The following is a 19,860-nucleotide window of genomic DNA, read 5'->3' as shown; positions in this document are numbered from 1 at the left end:
GTACTAAGAGAAATGATGACTCCTCCTAATTAAATGTCATTCAGTCACTGCAGGGATCTGAAACAGTTTGATGTCCAAAACGAGGAAATCCATATGTCATCGTTTAAATACAAAGATAACTCCCAGATACAGTGTAATTATAGCCCCCTATTTCACACCAAATTAGTATATTTAGCCACTTTAATTTTAACATTTTACACTCATATGAAGAGCAGGCTCTTTGTAGTGTGATGGTGTCGACTCAAATATGTTAAAGCTGCTTTCTTACGATGACAGCGTTGGTGTTTAAATGTAAAGTCCAGGTTCAAACGAAGCCCAGCTCTTTCTTTGCTTTCTTTTTAAATATTTTCATCGGATCCCTGTTTGGAACAGTGGGATGCAGTTGCGGAGCATATAATTTTTGCAGTCTCTCAATCACTCTGATCATTGCCTTGAACAGTGGAATGAAGGAGGAAACCGAATAACAGGCTGCACTTTGTGTTTTTGTTCAATTAGAGAAGCATTTGTCTGCCACCCATGTCTCCTCTGCTCTACTCTGCAAGCCTCGCTGTATAATTAACCTCAAATGGCAAAAAATGATGTTGATAAATTACACAAGCAGAAGGGGAAAAAACAAGCCTATCACTCGCATGAAAGCGGAGAGAAATGTGTGGGTATATTCTCAACTCCAGACTCAGGGAGGCGAATGGAGAGAGTGAGAGGGGAAAAAAAATAATGAGGGCATAATTTTAGAGAACTAATTATTTCTATTTGTCTTTTGTCACACTTCTCTAATTCTGCGATATTAACACAGTCTGTGTTTATTAATTGCTTTTACACTGTTTTGAATCGGGTCCAAGAGGGAACGTGGCTCTTTTCACAGGCAAGCAAGCTACTGGGACTGTACCTCGCCAGTACTGCCTGGCAACGGTGCACATGTGAATATCTTCCCCCAGTATCTTCTCTGGTTCCCTGCCGCTTCCCACTCGATGTGTTCTGCGAGTTTACACGACCCTGTGCACAGAGATAAAGTTCTTTGTTGCAAGATTAAACATCAAAACAGTTAAAGTGAAATTAAAATTAAATGAATGAATGTCACTGAAGCAAAAAAGACTGTAATTAATGGATCCCTTAATTGTCTTCATAAAATATTTGCATGGGCATAATTTGCATAATTTACATGTATTAATTAATCTTTCAAAGGAATTTTATGCTGAGAGAAGCCAAAAATTCCCTTTGTTTTATTTAGCATCTAATGAAATATTTATTCTCTTTAATGAACTTTTCATCTTGATTTGAATATAAAAATACTAAAGTTTTAACATATTTTAATGAGACGGTCTTTCATAAAACAACGTGTCAAGACGTCACCAGTTTTTCTGCGCCTGTATGTGAAGCAGATGTTTCAACATTTGTAATAGGACTGCGCGCTAATTTGAAAAAGGATTTCAACGAGTGCGATTTGCTTATCAGGCGTTCCTCATCATCCATGATAATTTTATCTATTAGAGAAAAAATGCTGCCATACCTAACGTTCTCTCGACGTTGTATTAAATGTCATCACGCGGCAAATAGCCAAATCATCTTCGTTTTCATTAACACCCCTATAAACCGCTCCGAGCTGGGCGGGCGGGCAGGCAGAGTGTGAGGTGAGCGCGTGATGCTTCATCTGCTCTCGTTATAAAAGGTGTGCACGTGTGTCGTGTCAAGTTGTGTATCCTGGCCCTCACTCTTAGCACTCTTCAGCCCCCACCTCGGCTTTCTCTCCTCGTATGGTGCTGCGTTCATGCTGTAATGACTTTTACACAGAAGTCGGTGGTTGTTGCTTGAATAGAGGCAGCCAGAGTGCAATGCCTTTGAGACCCACGGCAGTGCTGGGTAATTAGCCTGTGTGTTTGTACACCCCCCATCCCCCCCCCCAACCCCCCCCCCAACACACACATACTGTACTGTACACACACACACACACACACACACACACACACACACACAACAAGCCTTTGTTGACTCCACTCTTTGTGCACAATACATAAAACACAGTGTAAAAGGGGAGAACAGGACTAATTGATAAAATATTAATAATTGTAATGAGTATGGATTTGAAATAGAGCGAAAACAAGTTACAATTCTGAGTGATGCAATTAGAGAAATATGTGTTTTTAATTAAAGAAAATAATTTGATGCTTGATTCACCAGCAGAGGTGAATGTGCTCAGACACTGGAAGCAGGTGTATTCTCTCATTCATGTGCGTGAAGGACTAGGACTCGAGTGTCGTCTCTGATGTCCTGCACAGCTTGTGTCATGTCCAACAACTTGCAGTGCTAAATGTCTTTGTGCGCGCTTCTCCTTAACATTGAATTATTTAGGCGCACTGCCATAGAGAGGTGTGCTTCTTAAAGGAATTACTGTAGCATTCTCCGGCAGAAGAAATGTGAAGGTAATAAACGTCAAACATGCTCCTGAGCTGTGCCTAACAGATGCTTTTACCAGCTCAGCGTCGGAGCAGCGCTGCTCGCTCAGGCGAACATTCAGACAAGAGCGTTTGCTGGAAATGGACAAAGCTCGTTAGGTTGGAGGTGTCTGGAGATAACGTAGCAGAGGAGTGTCTGCCGTTTTCAATAAACACTATTTCCATGCAGGAAATGTCACTTAGAGAGTGCTTTATATCATGAGTGCAGTATTATGTTCAAACAAGCGTATCAGTAGAGATGTCTTAAACACACGTGGCACACAGTTCTGATGCCCTGAGTGTGGTTAACGTGGCTGGTTTTTACACTGTGTGCTAATACGATAATAAAATATGCAACAGCGTAATGTTATTTGTACATGAACTATGTTGTATGTGATCTTTAGTGCAAATGTAAAAGGTTTTCCCACTTTCTCTTTCAGTCTGTTATGCTTTTGTATTTACTTCTTTCTGCCACTACCGAGACGCCTCAATAAATGTCATCTTTCAAACATGATTATTCGTTATATTTGTTGCAAGTAATAAAATACATTGCCGTACACGATATTTAATCATATTTGTCACGGTTGCTAACTTTATCCTATGCTTAAATCGGTTTATGGCTCCATAGTAACGCTGCTGAAATTGAAAGACTACAGGGCAACATTTCAAAGTTAACGTTTCATCAACAGTCACATCCTGAATAGTGCATTTGTGTCAGCAGGATGTTAGCTGTTGGCTAATCCTTGGTTCCTCTGTGTGTCCTCTCTTGCAGATGGAAGACTGTTCCTGAAAACCACAGTGATGTACTGATAAGGCCGCGAGGAGCTGGAGGAAATAAAAATTTCACAAAAAAGGAAAAAAAAAAAATGAAAGAAAAGAAAACCCATGAAGATTCTCAAGAGCCTTTATCCAGGCTGATTTAGTAGTGGAAAGAAGTCAAGCTGCTTGTAGGAGTTCAGTGGAAATGCTGTGTTCACCCAAATGCTGGAGGAGGTTGTGTCTGAATGTAGAATAAGAAGTCTTTTTCATCACAGAGGCCAACAGCAAATAGGTTGAAAAAGCAGGTTTTGACGAAACGGGGTTGGCCAACGTGAAGGATAAACATATTTAGTGAGCACAGTAAAAATGTACCCATGGTACACTGTTGGTAATAACTCGTAAATTCACAGCACTGAAGATTTTTATACTGTATCTCAGCCAGCGAGAAAGCTTCGAAAAAGAAATTCGACAGAAATTTTGTTTTGTATTTCAAATTGAATTTTGAGAAGCTAAAAATGACACGTGGAAATGAACCTTGTGGGGGGAAAAAATGTGAATTTATCCATGTGTTCATCAAAAGAGAAGACTGATGTTTGATTTACATGTTTTCTAAATTAGATGACAATACAATCAAGTTTCCTTTTTACCATTGTTGTATATACAAGATCTGATGATAATGATAGGAAGACTCGTTCTATCGAACCCGAGTGGACTGATAAGGTATGTGTATATAACGTTAAGAGGTATTGTGTATGCAGTAGAGCTATTAGGCAAACAATACCACCATTTATATAAACCTACAGTTTTGTTTCGTTCTATTTCTGAGCCATCATTCTTTCCTATAGCTGCCATTTTGGTGAGAAAGCATGCAGGCATGTAAATGTTTGTCCTGGAATTATGATATTTAATAAATCCTATATTGTGCTGAACAAATACTAGGGTTGACTCAACTCAAGCCCAGATGATTTTCAAAACATAATTATCATTTCACTTTCAAAATGAAGACTTTTGCTGTCAATAGTACTGTAATCTTTGTAACAGAGGTAATATTTCTTGGAACTTACTGTACATTTTTTGTCATGAGACGCACTCAAAAGTCAGCACCTCTCGATGCTTTTTTAAAAAAGAAAATATCCCAAATGATTGCGATCGCGTGTCGGCTTGAGATAGACGACACGTTTCTATCCGGACTCCATTTAATGATTGCTTAAATCCCTGTTGAACCTACACACACACACACACACACACACAGTTTTTTAGAGCGTTTCATGAAATCCTGAAAATAAAAAAAATAAAAACGAAAAAAACGTTAAGTTATAATTCTTCCTGTTACTTTCCCTAAAGACGTTTGAATCTCGGTGCTGAAAACACCTGTGTATATTCTCTAGACATACGCTGATGTCAGTCCTTTAACTGCAAACCAGTTTAAACCTTATGTGTTACAATCAAGACAGGAGGAGAAGGAAGGAGACGTGTCCCATGTTCACAATGTGTTTGTTCTTTTTGTTCTCAATGGAGTGTCTAGGTCTGTTGTCACTGATAACTTATATAGCTTCTCGAATCATCTCATTGTATTTCAAATTCAAATAAAGTTAACATGTTGATGATAAACTATGTGAGTTAACTATGTTGCCTTAGGTCTTGGACACAATCCTGTGTGTTGACAATGCCGAACGGCCTGAGCTCGACGTCCGACGTGACGCTGATTTAACATTTCCACCTACAGCTGCGAACACAGAAACACATAGATCATCACAACTGAGGCAGCCAAACACAACAGTTCAGGATGATCTGATCAAAGTGTTGGCGAAATGTTGGGGTCGGGGTGGGAGGGGAGCAGCAGCTTTTTTTTTTTTTTTTTTTTTAGCAATTCTGAGTCACTGTTGTGTTTCTTGAGACCTTTACAATCAGCCCTCAGGCTTTTAACTATTTTCTCTGTGTTATGTGTGGCCTAAAAAACATTGCAGGTATGCTGTGCTGTAGAAAAACAAATGAGCATATTGTTCTTCACTTTGTATAGCAGTAAAAAAAAAAGACAAAAAAATGTGTGCGTAATGCAACGATAAGAACATCTTGTGTGCGTTTTCCTTTCTTTTCACAGGAGTGTGAATGAGTGCGAGTGTGTGTGTTTATCAAATGCATAGGCTAGAAGAGAAATATGTAAATGAGGGTGTGACCAAGCTCACTGTAAATAAATAATTTCATGTGTACTTTCAAGTGTATGACGCTAATTCACAATATATCACCATAATATAAACACTCCTTTAGCCAGTTGTTCATGCTGGAGGATCAGGATTCACTTTAAATAATACTCAGGCCTTGAGGGAGCTGTTAGGAAGATGTTGGATTTGTCAGATTCTTCTGTTTTCTGTGATCATGTCTTGTCTGGTAATGATTATTTGCACAGACCGTTCTTGGGCGACTTTATTTACACGCGATCCCTATCTGCAAGGATCATTTTAGACCAACTGTAACTGGTACAGCTCTTAAAACGCATTAAAAAATCTCAAATTGACATTGGGAGACAAATTCCTCTAGTAAGCAATTCTGAGTGAAATGTGTTGACACAGCAGGCTAGGCCCATTCCCATTTTGCATGCTTTTTAAAGCATGGCCGTAACACAGCCACACAGATAAATAATTGACTGATTGCTGCATAATTCAAAGCTGCATTGTAAAAATTCAAGGCCCCGAAATATTTCAAGCTTTTCTTCATTTTATTAAAAATGAGGTTAAAGTTTCAATCAACCTTGAAAGAACAATATGACACAATGGGCAATCTGTCGTGATGCTGTGCTTCTCGTCGAGTTCGGCTCCTCTCGAAACTTAAGCTCGCTGTGGAGTGAAAGAAACTCTGACATTACGTCCACTTTATCCATTTAATGACTCAATCGTTCCTTCTCTTTGCTGCAGTGAGAGATTCGCTCCTCTCGCCTCCAATGAGCTCGTGAGATGTGGGCTGTTCACAGCTAGTACTCAAATATTCCCCCTATCTGATGCCTTTTTCTGCACTGGCATCTGAGAGAACAGGCCCTGCAGCTACATGTTTCATATCACTGCACATTTTGTAATAAATTCAATTCAGTACAAATATGACCATGAGGCACGATGACTTTAAATACCAAATGTGCGTTATAGCTGTGTTGTTGCATTTCACTTCACCGTAGTGTGGAAAACACACTGCTGATTGCATATTCAGAGCGCTGAGAGCCGCACGAGCTTTATTTGCTGGGCTTGATGTGGAGATGTGCTCATGAAGACATCATCCAGACGCGATTATTCCACATGATCCTGCTCCTTGTTTTGTTGTTGGTTTGCCTAATATTGCGTCCCACAGTTTATTGTTGCTCGCTGTTTGCTCGACCAGCTCAAGCAGAGTGTTTATCGTGACACTGGATAAAGGATAAAGTTTCACAGCAGAGAAATGAAGTTGTATTTATACTTCGGCGTAGTGTCAACTGCATTGTTAACCCCGGCCGAGCTCATTTTTAGCTCATCATTATGACCAGGAGATGGCCATTTAGTGAAAGTAGTAATATTGCATGTCTCTAACTCAGTGGTGCCCTGAGTCTGTGAAGAGACATTAGGAAGGTGCAGGCTGATTGTCTGAAAGATAGGACTAATGTCACCTAATCAGATAGACCATTATGTATTAGCGAAACTACAAAACAGTTTTATCTGACAAGGGCCAGGCCACATTACCTAAATTAACATTTTGCAAGCGTGAACATGGAAGACCACAGAGGCGAGGGGAGGGCTACAGGACTGCGGCCTGCGCTTAGACATTCGGCAGTAATTATTAATTTATGATTGTCTCTGGTCTTAATGAAAATGAAAGCCAGGAAAGAGAACAGGGAGGGATAATGTGGCGTGAAATTGAGTTTCATTTGTACAGGGGCCACCTTTTAACTCTGCGCTTCTTAGGCGGAAATGGAGCCGAGCGCTCTCTTCTCTCTCTCTGTAGTGAATGCATTTCAGAGTTATTGTTTTTTTTTTTTTTTTACCCATGTTCTGTCTGCTTTCAGGCTTTCAGTCAAAGCATGCTCATATCCTCTCATCCCTTTGTGATATTTGGGGCCAACACGCCCTTTAACATCTCCATTACTCTCGTAAGGCCTTTTCAAAATGACACAAGGCTCTTTGATGTCTGATAACTATGTCAACAAGTTTCTTGAATGGAAATGTCTCTGCACAGCGCCTCCTTAATGTCAACAAGGCTGCGCAGAAAGGTCTCGGACCAGGTTGGAACGAGACGGGGCCGAAAAGAAAGGTAGATCCACTTTGCATGAGATTGTGTGGCGGATAATACGCAGTTGATGCAAAACAAGATAAATGGAACTGCTAGGTGATATTTTTCTAATGCAGGCAAATGCTGGCAGTGCTCTTCCCTGTGGAGGGCGACGTGCCAATTTAAGGCTTATATTGAAGTGATAATGGTCACACAGCAAGAATGATGGAGGTGGGAAGGGTCTCTGCACAAAGATATGCAGAGAGCAGCCTGAAGAGGCACCCGGTATGCAGAAGAGGCGTTAGGCAATGTGGATATTCTGTTTGTAAAGAGACATTGTCATATGTTACATGAGTGACACACTGGATAATCACTTGGAGCTACAGACACAGTGTTAAACCAATAAATGCAGGAAGGGATTTTCTTCCTCACTAGGTGTGTCACCTAGAGAGGTCCAACTTTTTTATTTGGCTGCTTAACACGTCGTTACACTTTGTCCCTTAGGACAGAAGAGAATTGGGTGATGCGTGGTAGTAGTGTCAGTAATTAAGGATTCATTATGCAAAGAAAAGTTTTAAAGATTTGGAAAGTATTCACTATTATTTACAGAACAAATCGTTTCATTATCAATAACTCACATTGTTCTAATGTTTTTTTTAAATTGGCTCCAACCACAAAGTTGACTATAGAGTTTTCAACCAGCCACTTTACGTCATGTCGCACATCAATTCAATATTAGACTTTGAAGCTGCTTCAGATGTGAAGTGGCGTCTGTAAGCTTTTATGAAAATTACTCACAGCCGGAGTATCCAAATCACCAGGGTTGGTTTTATATTAAGTCAATTACATTTTTACAATTGTGAGCGAGGGATGGTTAATTTAGTTTGACCCAAGAGCCCCCGACACTCCCCCAGATAGCAGATGGATGAGACGAATGACCACAGGCGTGAGGGAGTGTATGTCTGAGTGTGTGTGAGCCCACTGGATTAGTCTTCATTTGGTGCCTCTGTCATAAGGGAGGGGAAGACCGAACACTGCGTGGCAGAGCAAAGAAAACACACAGGGTCAGTCAAACACACACAAACACAAGCGCATTCTATTAACCTCCCCCCAGCTCATCAACTTTATTTTGCAATCTTCCCTCAGAACCATTAGAATACCCTGAAGAAATGACTTTCCAATTAAAGGGGATCTAGAAGAAGAAGAAGCTTTTTTTTTCTGCTTCTTCTTCTTTTTTTTTCATCTATGGCTGCTGGAGTTCTTTATTCCAATAATTTAAATTGGAATTGATTTTTCAATTTACTCGCTGACTGCTACGGACACAGAGCACGGGGCCAAATAGAGCTGTGTTCCTGCAATATTTGTCATGACAGCGAGCTACATGTGAATGTGCACAGGCCTCCTGTATTACTAACAGTTGTCCAGTGAATTTATACAGTTACTTACAGTATTTCTGTTTAAGTTGTATTACACTGCAATGAAACGGTTAACACTATGACATCAAGATGCACAATCTCACACTACTTGTGCTGTAGATTTCGTCTTTAAAAGCCATCACTCAGGCCAACGTTTACTATTGCACAGCATTTCACACATCCTCTTAGAGCAGGAAAAAACCAGTAGTCTGTCCCAGGCGGGGAGCTCGAGCCTCACGTGTTGAAGTTTGACAAAGTATGCCGATGAACTCCTCAATAACAGCAGTTCCAGCTGTGTTCTAATGAGCATTTATTGTGTCTCTACTACAGTGAGTGCTTTGCAGACTCTGCTTCAAAGCCGACCGGAATCTGGTCGAGCTGTTTTACAGATGCGCCTAGAAATCCAAGGCTGTTCTTCTGTGGACGAATGGTTCTGTCTTTTGCTCCTGACAGCTGCGCGGGCTTGTTGTTCGCTCTCTCCTGAGTTGTTTTAATAAAGTTGTGCTGCAGGAGTAGTGAGAGAAGATTAATGGACGCACAGGAAGTGTGGCAGTTGTGAGAGGATGCAGGACAGAGCGGGCCAGCAGCCATCTGTTCCCTCTCCTTTACAGCTCTCTTAATGGAGAAACAAACCAAACAACATGGATCTGAGCCCTACAGACAGACACACACACACACACACACACCTCAGTTGCACACAGCTAAACACAAAACATCACTTTATATGACAGAGATGAGAGCTGGGCTTTTGTCATTGTATTCCCCCTTGTTGGATGTGTGTGTGTGCGCATGTGTGTGTGTGCATGCTGGCGTGTGTGTGGTGTGTGTGGTGTGTGTGTGTGTGTGCTTTCTTTTTTTTTTTTTTTTTTCTACCTTTCAGCAAAATAAAGTTGGGTGTGAGCCACGGCTGTGAGATTTAGATGAAAGACACAGCCTGGATGGAACGTGATTAAGAGATATGTTCTTGAGGCAAAACAGGACTTGGCATTTGCTGAGACAAAACCTAATCAAATTAAAGCAAAACACGGCCATTGTTGTGGAGTGTGTTCTCCGCTTGTGTCACTGTTTGAAATGAAACAGTGTAAAATAGATACGGGGCCTGTGTCTGCGCAGCATCACCAACACGGTGCTTTTATTCTGATTCACACACAGGCACTGACTAATGACGGTTGAGCCCAATGATGCCTAAAGCACTTTATAGAGCTGTCTGCGTTATAAAAAATGTTTACTATGATGGAGCTGAATAGCTCACTGAGAGAGTATTATTGCTTATACAAGTTATTGTTTTAGATTAATTCACTCAGAAGAATTGTTAAATCCTCTGTCCAACAAGCACGGCCACCTCCAGTTCATTCCTCAGTCAGTAAGTATTTGCCTCCTCCCGTGAGTGTGCACTCTTTACCCGTGCTCCGTATTTATTACCGGCCTATAATGAAGCCTATAGTCCAACTGTTTCTCATTTTGTTTGTTTTGAATGAACGCAGACCATGTCATGTTAAATGACAACATGCGTCTTCTTCCTCTTTCTCGCAGTGAAGACATCTGTACGACATGATGAAGTTTCCTCTCTGAGTATCAATCCTGTAATTGAGCTCAGGGAGAGGAGACGTGATGTGCACACCGAGGAAGCGAAAGGCCTTGCTCGCTCTTCCCACCTTCCCTCCCTCCTATTCTTTCCTCCATGTCTCTCCTGCACACACACACACACACACACACACACTCCACAGTCCAAAGCTATGTCCTCCTCCTTCTTCTTCTTCTTCCTTTCTTTGCACACACACCTCTTCCAACCTCTCTCTCTACCTGCTTTCACATTAAATTTGTCAGTCAGCCCTCTTTAAATGCACATCAGCTTGAAATGAGTGCATTAGCGTTAGCTGCCATCATACCACTCACCGTTCAGGACACACTGCGCCGTGGCTCCGGCCTCGGCACCGACGAGAGACACCAGTGGAATCTCATAATGGTGTCTTCACAAGCTTTTCACAGCACTACATCCTGAGTGAGACAGCATCCTGGAGCTACAGTGTCTTTACTCATGTCTCTTTATCCGTCTTGTAATGTTGCTTTCTCATCCAGCTCTTACGATACAGCGGATCATGAGGAAACCGAAGTGAGACCAGATTAAATATTAACACAACCTGACACAGGCCCCACTGGAGCTTCTATTCCACTTCACATGATAAAATTAAAGACATTCCCACGTGCACTGAGCGGAACACTTGTCAAGAACACGCTGCTTTACAGACTTAAAATAAATCTTATACTAATCTATGGAGAACCTGACAAGGAGGAGGCCAAGGTTTCCATGCAGGCACTTAGCTGAGTAGAGAGTTGGAAAAAACAGCAGAGATGAGGGCCCTACATTATTTATATGTGCTAATGGTGGCTGGCTGTGTGTGTGTGTGTGTGTGTGTGTGTGTGTGTGTTTGTGAATGGGCAACAGAACAATCTGCTAAAATAGACACACAGCTGTAATCAAGGCCATACATTTCCTCTCCTCCTGTTCGCCGCTAACTGCTGGGTCAATTGGAGTCAGTTTAGTAGCATTTGAAACTCCTGCAGTAGATTATCTCCTTTTAATGGAGACGAGAGACAATGCGGGAGTAGATTGCGATTGCCAAAAGGAAAAGATTACCTCGGAGAAGCTATTCTGGCTAAATATATGTACAAAAGGAATACCTCACACGGTTCCCTACATAATAGTTCTACATCTTCCACAGATAAGAACAATAGCTCATGTGCTTAACCTAGTTTTGTCCACAAAAGGAATCCATTAGTCTCATTGTGCAGCCCTTAAGCTCAGCATCACAGGGGGGAACCCACTGTTGTGCCTCTACATCCACACACATGTGCCTCTCATTTCCTATGGCCGACCAGGAGTATTCTTCAACATCCTATTGTAAAGTTTACCAGGGGAGAGGTTCAGTGTATTAAAGTGCCCTGAGAGAAACGCTAAACGATGTAAATGCAGGCAGCTGCTTGTTGCTAATGCCGTACAGTAGACGAGGAGGCCCAGACGAGGCTGGATGTGTACAGTATCTATACGACATTACGGGCTCTCTTTCATGTGCGCGCGGTCTCTAATGGGAACAACATGAAGACTAATGGTACGGTGCTTCAAACCAAACTGCGACACGTTCTGTTGCTGCTGCTGTTGCTGCTTCAGGTGTGTGTTTTTGAAGTTATACTGTGAAAATCCACACGTAAGAACGTTTCTGTAGCTTTAACCGAGTGTTCACACCACCCACCATGTTCCAAACACGTTTATTTGAATTGAAACTAGCTGCTTCTTCACATTATTAACTACATACAGTCAGGATCAGAATGTGCTGCCCCACCTGAGCTGGACATTCAAACCAACACTACACTACTGCTATTAACTAACTATTCCAACTATTTTTCATTAAGCAACTATTTCAGTCACTTATCTTCTGCCTTCAGCCTTTTCACCATTCATTCATTATTTTATTTGTCTATTCCAACCATTACCACTTGTAGCTATTTCATCCGCTGTGCCCCCGGGGTACAAAGCGGTAATCAGTCCTGTAGGCTGTTTACTGCTGTACCGTGTTCCTGTTTTCATATTCATGGGGACCATTTGTCCAAATGTATTCATAATAGCGTGAGAAATAAATGACCATATGAGACACAAACTCTTGAGAAAGACTTTTATCATGGTAAAGATAAATAGTCCAACAAAACACTATTTAGAAAAACAAATACACCAACTCTGTGTCTGATCATCATTTGATACTGTGCTGACACGCAAACTCTATTAAGCTGTCTTCAAATATGCAAAAATGATATGATTTTACAATGATTACATATTCACTTCCCCAGCTGGCTGGCTCCAAGCGTCTCCATTTGTCATCGACTATTGTGTCCAATTATATGATTAGCTTTGAACACTCCAGCACTTCGAGAGCTCTTGTGTGTTCTGCCGCGCAGAGTGATTCGCAAACAAAGTCATTACAACATGTATTCACACATATCAAATAACAAAACAGATGGCCACTGCGCTCGCCGCCTGATTTGTTTTCCACACGAGTGGTAGAAAAAAAAGTATTTTGTCTGAGCTGTGTTTAATGCTGACTGTTTTTATTCCCAAAGAAGAGCAGCTGGCTGTCGCGCTGTTAGATCAGCTCCTATGAAAGACAATCTTGTTTTCATTAATTTCTCTACAACAAAGGCACTTGTTGGGAAGATTTAGAATTACAGCGGGTAAAGCTTCCGGATAATTCATCACAGGGACTTGACAGGAAACTTAATTGTTTTAAATGCCAGTTGCTGTGAGCTGCGTGGCTGGTTTTTCTTTTGATGACTAACAGGTGGGACAGATAGACGACCCTCTGATGTTTCATTTGACCTTTGACCTCTTGGCTATAAATCCACTTGTAGTCCACCAACCAATAAACCTATCACCATGTGATGAACTGCAGTTCCCAGAATTCCATGTGGGAAGGAAATCTTGTAATCTGCCTCCTCTTTATTAAACACAGCGTAAATCTAGACTGGCAATGTCGTGACCGCGAACGACGCGCAAACCAGCTGAGCACAAGATGGTGAAGTCGATCTCTACTCTTAACTCTACCTTAACTTATCTCATGAGAAGTCTTGTAAGAAAACATAAATAAACCCATCCTCTCTTTAAGGAATTTCACAGTAGGAACATTTATTTAGTCGGGTTTGCAGCTCATCAGTCTTTTCCGAGAACTGATATGGTAGATGTGGTTACACCACAATGTTCCCTGCCTGTCTAATTGTATAAGACGCTACATAGTTACTCAGCTACACTGACTCACTGTCTAATCCAGTTATGACTGTGTTGGTGTGACAGACACAGTAACTTGATTATTTTAGCAAGTGGCAACACCAAATCAGTTCTTAACTCCATATCAGAGCTGTCACATATAAACACTGTTTTATTTTTTTTTCTTTCATTTAAATTAAAGTCTCTACACGGAGACAGAACTGTCACACATTCAATACCTTCTAACACACCCCTTGTCTGTCATATGAGGAATAAATTGAGGTTAAATTGCAGGATCTTGCACCGTGGTGCTTGTGCCTTCAGCAGAGCGCTGACAGTAAAGCAAACAAGGTTTTATCTTTTAAGGTTACGTTTGCTTTAAATCTAGTAAATGGCCTCGCTGACATCTCCTGGCGATGTTACTGTAAATGCACTTCAAGTGACTGAATCATTTAACATCTAATCAATAGAATTTGCATTGCACCATAAACACACTTCAGTCAGATTCCGGCTTGAGGAAGCTATAATGACCGTAGTTAACAACTTCACTTAGAGGGGTGGAATTAGTATTTTTACCATTAAAAAAGTAAAATATTTCCTTTTTTTTTAAATGGTTCAAATGTAACCACACGTACAAACAAAGTAGACACTCAGAAATATTACACTGTGTACATTAAAAGTAAAGAAAGCCCGGTTTTGCACAGCAGGTAGATGAGATCTAGCTGTGCCATGCTGCCATCACCTGGTCAGTACATTTTGTAGCATCTTTCAGGAGACTTGTGGTGTGTGTTTCAATTACCCCTTGTCTCAAATGGTTGTCATTAAGCTCTCCAAATATGACAAAGTGGCACCACTCAGACAAATTGGTGCACCTCATGTGCATGACCTCATGCAGCTTGAGGTTGTCTTCACTCAGTCATTATGTTGCTGCAATGTGCTGCAGGGGCGAAGTTAAAAATACAGTGCAGACAAACACCAAACAGAAGTAGCAACCTTTAGCCCACCATAGTTTCCTGTGGGTTTTCCCCCCCGTCTTGGCCATCGGGTCTCTAAATGTAGTTAGAAAATTGAGAAGAGTTTGATGGTTTACACACAATAACAGAGCAAACACGGTGAAATACTGTGGGCTGTGTTTTAAAGGATTACACGATTTATTTTCGTCTGCATGTTTTCCACCTGAGCCACAGACACCCGTGCTGTGTCTGCCAGAGCAAAGATGCACAGAAAACATCTCAAGTCTCATGGGTGAGTCAATCAGCTCTGAACACAGATGTTTTTGCCACAACAGCAGCACACCCATACTGTGAGTGTAAATTACACCTTGGAAATTAATTGCAAGTTTTGATCCTTTTGATAATGAACCATGTACACAGCGATGCATTCAGTGTTACATTGTGCCAAAGCGGAAACAGTACATACTGTTTAGGTGTGCAGTTTAAAAGTTTGTTGCCTGTTTCATATCATTGCACTGGTCAGGTTGCTCATTGATCGAACGCTGCCCGTGTGTGTGTGTCTGCTTTTTCGTCTCACACTTCGCAGATAGTTCCTGTACAGAATCACACTGATCACCCTGTCCTGGAACTGTTTGGAGACAATGTAGTACAGAATAATATCTAGCACAGTGCTCATGTTCATCAGGAAGGTGGTGAAGACTGCCCATGTACTAAAGCCTCCATCTACGCCATTCCCCACCAAACGGAGCACTAAGCACACGTGAAAAGGCACGAAACATACCAACACCTGAATAATGAGTGTGATGATAATCCGAATGGACTTCTGCTTCACTTTAGGTTTGAGTTTCGAGGTGCGACCATGAATCAGATTATCCACAATGACAACGTAGCAGCCAATCATTATACAAATGGGAACCAGGAAGTAGAAGATGAGTCGCACAAAGTTGACGGGGTTGTCATGGCGCATGTAAATGATGTCTTGCATCTTGACGCAGGTGGTGAAGTTGGAGATGCGATCGGGGTCGTTTTCAGAGAAGAGCAAGGGTAGAGTGCTGCCCAAAGTCATGAGCCAAACTCCCACACTGGCCACCACGGCCTTGGGGACGTTTCTCAGCTCTTTGACGTGCTTTGGCTGAACAATGGCCATGTAGCGGTCAGCACTGATCAGCGCAAACAGCCACAGAGCCATGGAGGGGTAGAAAATGGTGAGAGCAGCACTGATCCGGCAGAAAACATCACCAAAGGGCCAGTAGTCCTGGTGGTGGTAGACCATCCTGAATGGAAGCAGCAGGATAAAGGTGAGATCTACCACTGCTACGTTTATCATGTAGACGGTGACAGAGTTCCTCTTCTTGGTGGTGAGGGCGAACACCCACAAAGCAGTGAGGTTGACTATGACTCCTATGATGAAGACGAAGCAGTAGAAGACCAGGCCTGCCATACGGTACTCCACCGGTCCCTGCTCTGGGCTTGAAATCGTAGACATGTTGGAGTTGTTTGGATCCAGCTTCATACTGAAACTTACAGAATTCAGCAGGAATAAATTTGGTCAGACATTTATCCCACAGTTTAACTTTCATTGTCACAAACTCACTACATGCTACAGAGACAGTACAGAAAAGGTAAAAAGGCCTCAATTAAACACAATTTTTATTCAAATAAAGATTGAAGTTTGAGTTATAAATTATATGAGTGGCAAAACTTGGAAATGCAGCTTACTGTTGAGCATTATGTAGAATCCCTCTTTAGTTTGCACAAACGTCACATCTAAGAAGAAACAAACAGTTTAGCAAAGGCACAATGTGAAAAACGTTGAAAAATGGAGGTTTATTACAAAACACTAGGGTTGAAATAGCTAAAGGCTGCTTTTAAATGGGAACACAAATAGAACATGTTTCACAGTTTGCAGAACTTGTTGCTCTGTTATTTGAATATTTATTTTTAAAAGTTGCAGTGCAGCTGTCTTGTGAAAGACCGAGGAAGCCAAATGGAGATGTATCATTTAACAAACAATATGATAAACAGTCCAGCAAACAGCAAAACAATGTATATTAAGTATATTATTGTAACATATTAATTACAGGGTAGAAATTATACAGTAACAGTATCTGTGGTGAGTGTAAAAATGTGGAAGTGCAATTTTAACCCTGAGAGACTGATGCTGTGACTTGATGAGAAATCATGTGACATCTTCCCTTCATGTACTGTCTAATGTAATTTGTGAGTGATCATTTAAAATGCTACAGTAAAAACAATTAATGGAAACACGAGGAATGAAACAAACAAGTTGATTTAAAACAGTTTGTCCTAAAACTAGGAAACAAAACCCACATGTAGCACATTGGCAGAAAACGCGACAGTCGAACTTACATTTTCCCCCCCATCCTAAAGGTCAAAGTGACCACGTAGCATCGCATGGACAATAAATTACTTACCACAAAAATCAAACAAACATCAGCAAACGTGCACCAACAGGTTTATGAAGTGGCACAGCGATTCATAAGTGCTGTGCTCCAACAGCCAAAACAGGGAAGTGAATGCTTTCTCAAAGGGTAATGTGATTGAAATGGTGGCGAGACTGAACGCTGTGTAAAGCCCCCATCACTTCCTGTGTCGACTGTGGTCTGTAGTTTCTGCACTTTTAGATTCCTTTACAGTATCTGCGTAGTTGGAACACAAAAGGCTACAGCTTTCCACTGTCTGCAATTACACCCCCTTAAAGAAAATGATGTGCCATTAGAAGTGGGAGTGTGTTTGGCAGGCACAGAGATGGCAGATTTAGGGCGAGTTATTGATTGGAAAAGTGGGGTCTGTCACAGCACATTAGTTCTCAGGGGAGTAATCCACAGCAGGTTGCTGTGAGAAGCATCTGCTGCTGGAGAGAAGTAATTAAAAACAGGATGTTGAGGCAGTTGCCATATAAACAGGAAATAAGACGGTGGTAATAGACACTTCACGCTGATGCTGTGAGATGGTTTTACACCACGTCGACTTAATGGATGCAAAGCGCATACCTCAGGTGAAATGCTCAAGGTCAGTCTGGACCTGGATTGAATACAGATTAATGTGTGTGATTAATGTGTGCGAGCTGGTAACAACCGTGAATGAGGACGTTTGGCTGGAAGAACGTTGTGCAATCTGAACTTCCTCTGGTCTCCTAACTAGTACCTTTCAGTCCATCTTGTGAAATACAGACTAAAGCAGACTTTCCCACAACTTACTGTAAACTGCATTTCCTCTTTGTGGCTTGTGACTTCTCACTGTTGGCTCTTTGACCTCAATAAAAGGTTACATCCATGTTCTGCTTTGATAGTGATCTTATTCCCTTTACTACATAATTCTCACTCTTGTTTTCACCAACACAGTGCTCATATGGAGGCTGCTCATTCAGTCTAATTCTTATTCCTAGGAAATAATTATCTATCGGCTTGTCCTCTCCATGCGTCTAAAAAATCTCATACCAGATGGTACTTTGTGTTCATTGCAATATGTTGTTATGACAACAGTCTGTGTGATGTTTTCCTCTCTTTGATACTTGTCATGTGGTTGCCTCAGTACGTTCTCCACTCCATAATGAATTCTTTATTGTTCCCCTGTATCACAAACAATAAAAGTGTAGTTAGATATTCAGATATTCATCAGGTCCTGTCTCTTCTTTGAAATCATTTATTTTGCACTTAAACACTAATTGTTTAATAATGTAAAAGTAATATTTTAGTCACAGATTTAATTCATCCTTTTTATTTATCAGTACTGAGAGTAGGTTTACTGTACAGTGTCTGTGTGAAAGGACTGTTTTACTTCCTTTAAATCACCACTTTAATCTGTTTCACACTGTCCTCTAGAGGCCAAAAGTAAATATTACAGAATAGATTGTGCCGTGTAATTACTTTGGTCTGTTCTCAGTTAATTTCTTATTATTGCATTTATAGATAATAGTATAATTACTTCTTAAAGTTAAAGATCAGATATTATGTGTTTAATACATAACACACAGTAGTAATGTGATGAATAAAACCATGGTTCTATTGTGAAATCTATAAACTGTGAATATGCATTTAAAAAATCAAACATAGATACCAGATCTCCTGTCTTGTCTGTCTGCAGTGTTTTTGCACTGGAGGCTCCAAATTATTACACTTATATTTGTATTTGTACAGAGTGTGCTGCACATTGGCTCATGATTGCTTTCCAAACTGGTTTAATGCCGCAAACTTCTACTCATCTGAACACATCTTGAACTAAAACTTAGTTTAAGACAAAATAAACTATGTATAAAGTCAACACAGATAAACTTTCACTCTTTGTTCGAGGAATAGAAAAAACAAAACACGCCAACACACAGTACGCCAAAGTCTGTGCAGGGTAAAAAGCAAACCACATTTTGAGTGGAGAGGAACTTAAACTAAATTGCAACAATATATCTACAATATGTCTGTATGTGTACATTTCATGGGTGTGAATACGTTGTGTTGCACACTTCCTTCCTATGTCTTTAAAGCAAGCACTTTTATAACGAACTGCTGTGACAAAGCAGATGGCAATTATATGTGTGAAATACAATGTTTACAGCACTACAGCTATCTAGATAATTATCATAGTATAGTTACTGCTGAAACAAAATGGAAAAAAAAATGTATTCACGAAGAGGTCAAATAAACATCTAGTAATGCCATGTGGTGTGCCATGCTTGATTGCCACATGTTTCAGTGGTCGCTGTGATTGTTTGCCCGTATGCCAAAAAAAAAAAAAAAGGTGTAAAAGTGAGTGTGGGGTTATGTGGAAATATTTCTGACGTCATGGAGCATATGTACATGGAAAATATTCTGTAATCTTTCTGTTAGGGCTGCAATTCATTCTACTTTTAACCTTTATTTAAAGAAATTCAAATTTCTTGTTTTTACTGTTTTCTGGTATTGATGTAAAACTGCTGATCACATTATCCCGAAGTTGAAGATGACTTTTAGATTTTATTTGTCTGGTTTTGTCTAATCAACAGGCTAAAATCTGCATAGCTAAAGAAAACCTAGGTTGTGTTTGATTAATGCTAGTTAATGACCATTAGCTGGCATTGATAACAGCTGATGATTAATTTCTGCTACTAGATTAATCATTTACTTATTGTTTATCATATTACCACCGAGCCCACGTTTTCTCCTCAGATTCTAATGTCATCTTGATTAATCATCCACTTTTTATACTCTTATTATGTAACCAAATACATATCAGCACTAATAATCATTTTTGTAAAATCCTTACCTTCTACCAAGAATATGACACAGAACAGTGTCTTTTGATCATTGTGATAACATCTTTGTGGTTTC

General features: G+C 40.6%; 2 protein-coding genes across 4 annotated transcripts in view; one reads left to right on the top strand and one right to left on the bottom strand.

Moving 5' to 3' along the window:
• dachd (dachshund d) overlaps positions 1-4,799 on the top strand; it is an 88,563-nt gene extending 83,764 nt beyond the window's left edge. For all 3 annotated transcript variants that reach the window (XM_026377153.1, XM_026377151.1, XM_026377152.1), the window contains exon 11: positions 3,202-4,799. In XM_026377153.1, the coding sequence (XP_026232938.1) occupies positions 3,202-3,239 (38 nt within the window). In that variant the 3' untranslated portion in view covers positions 3,240-4,799. The remainder of the gene's footprint in view (positions 1-3,201) is intronic.
• Positions 4,800-12,487: 7,688 nt separating this feature from the next.
• Positions 12,488-17,225, bottom strand: gpr18 (G protein-coupled receptor 18). Its single transcript, XM_026377234.1, has 3 exons — positions 16,972-17,225; positions 16,256-16,303; positions 12,488-16,056 (listed from the first exon to the last, which is right to left on the bottom strand). The coding sequence occupies exon 3, from the start codon at positions 16,047-16,049 to the stop codon at positions 15,039-15,041; it is 1,011 nt and encodes a 336-aa protein (XP_026233019.1). The 5' UTR covers positions 16,050-16,056; positions 16,256-16,303; positions 16,972-17,225; the 3' UTR covers positions 12,488-15,038.
• Positions 17,226-19,860: the final 2,635 nt, after the last annotated feature.

This window comes from Anabas testudineus, chromosome 21 (assembly GCF_900324465.2).
Source record: "Anabas testudineus chromosome 21, fAnaTes1.2, whole genome shotgun sequence".
Taxonomy (NCBI): Eukaryota; Metazoa; Chordata; class Actinopteri; order Anabantiformes; family Anabantidae; genus Anabas; species Anabas testudineus.
Note: the sequence above shows the minus strand (reverse complement) of the source record. Positions and strands in the feature narration are given on the sequence as shown.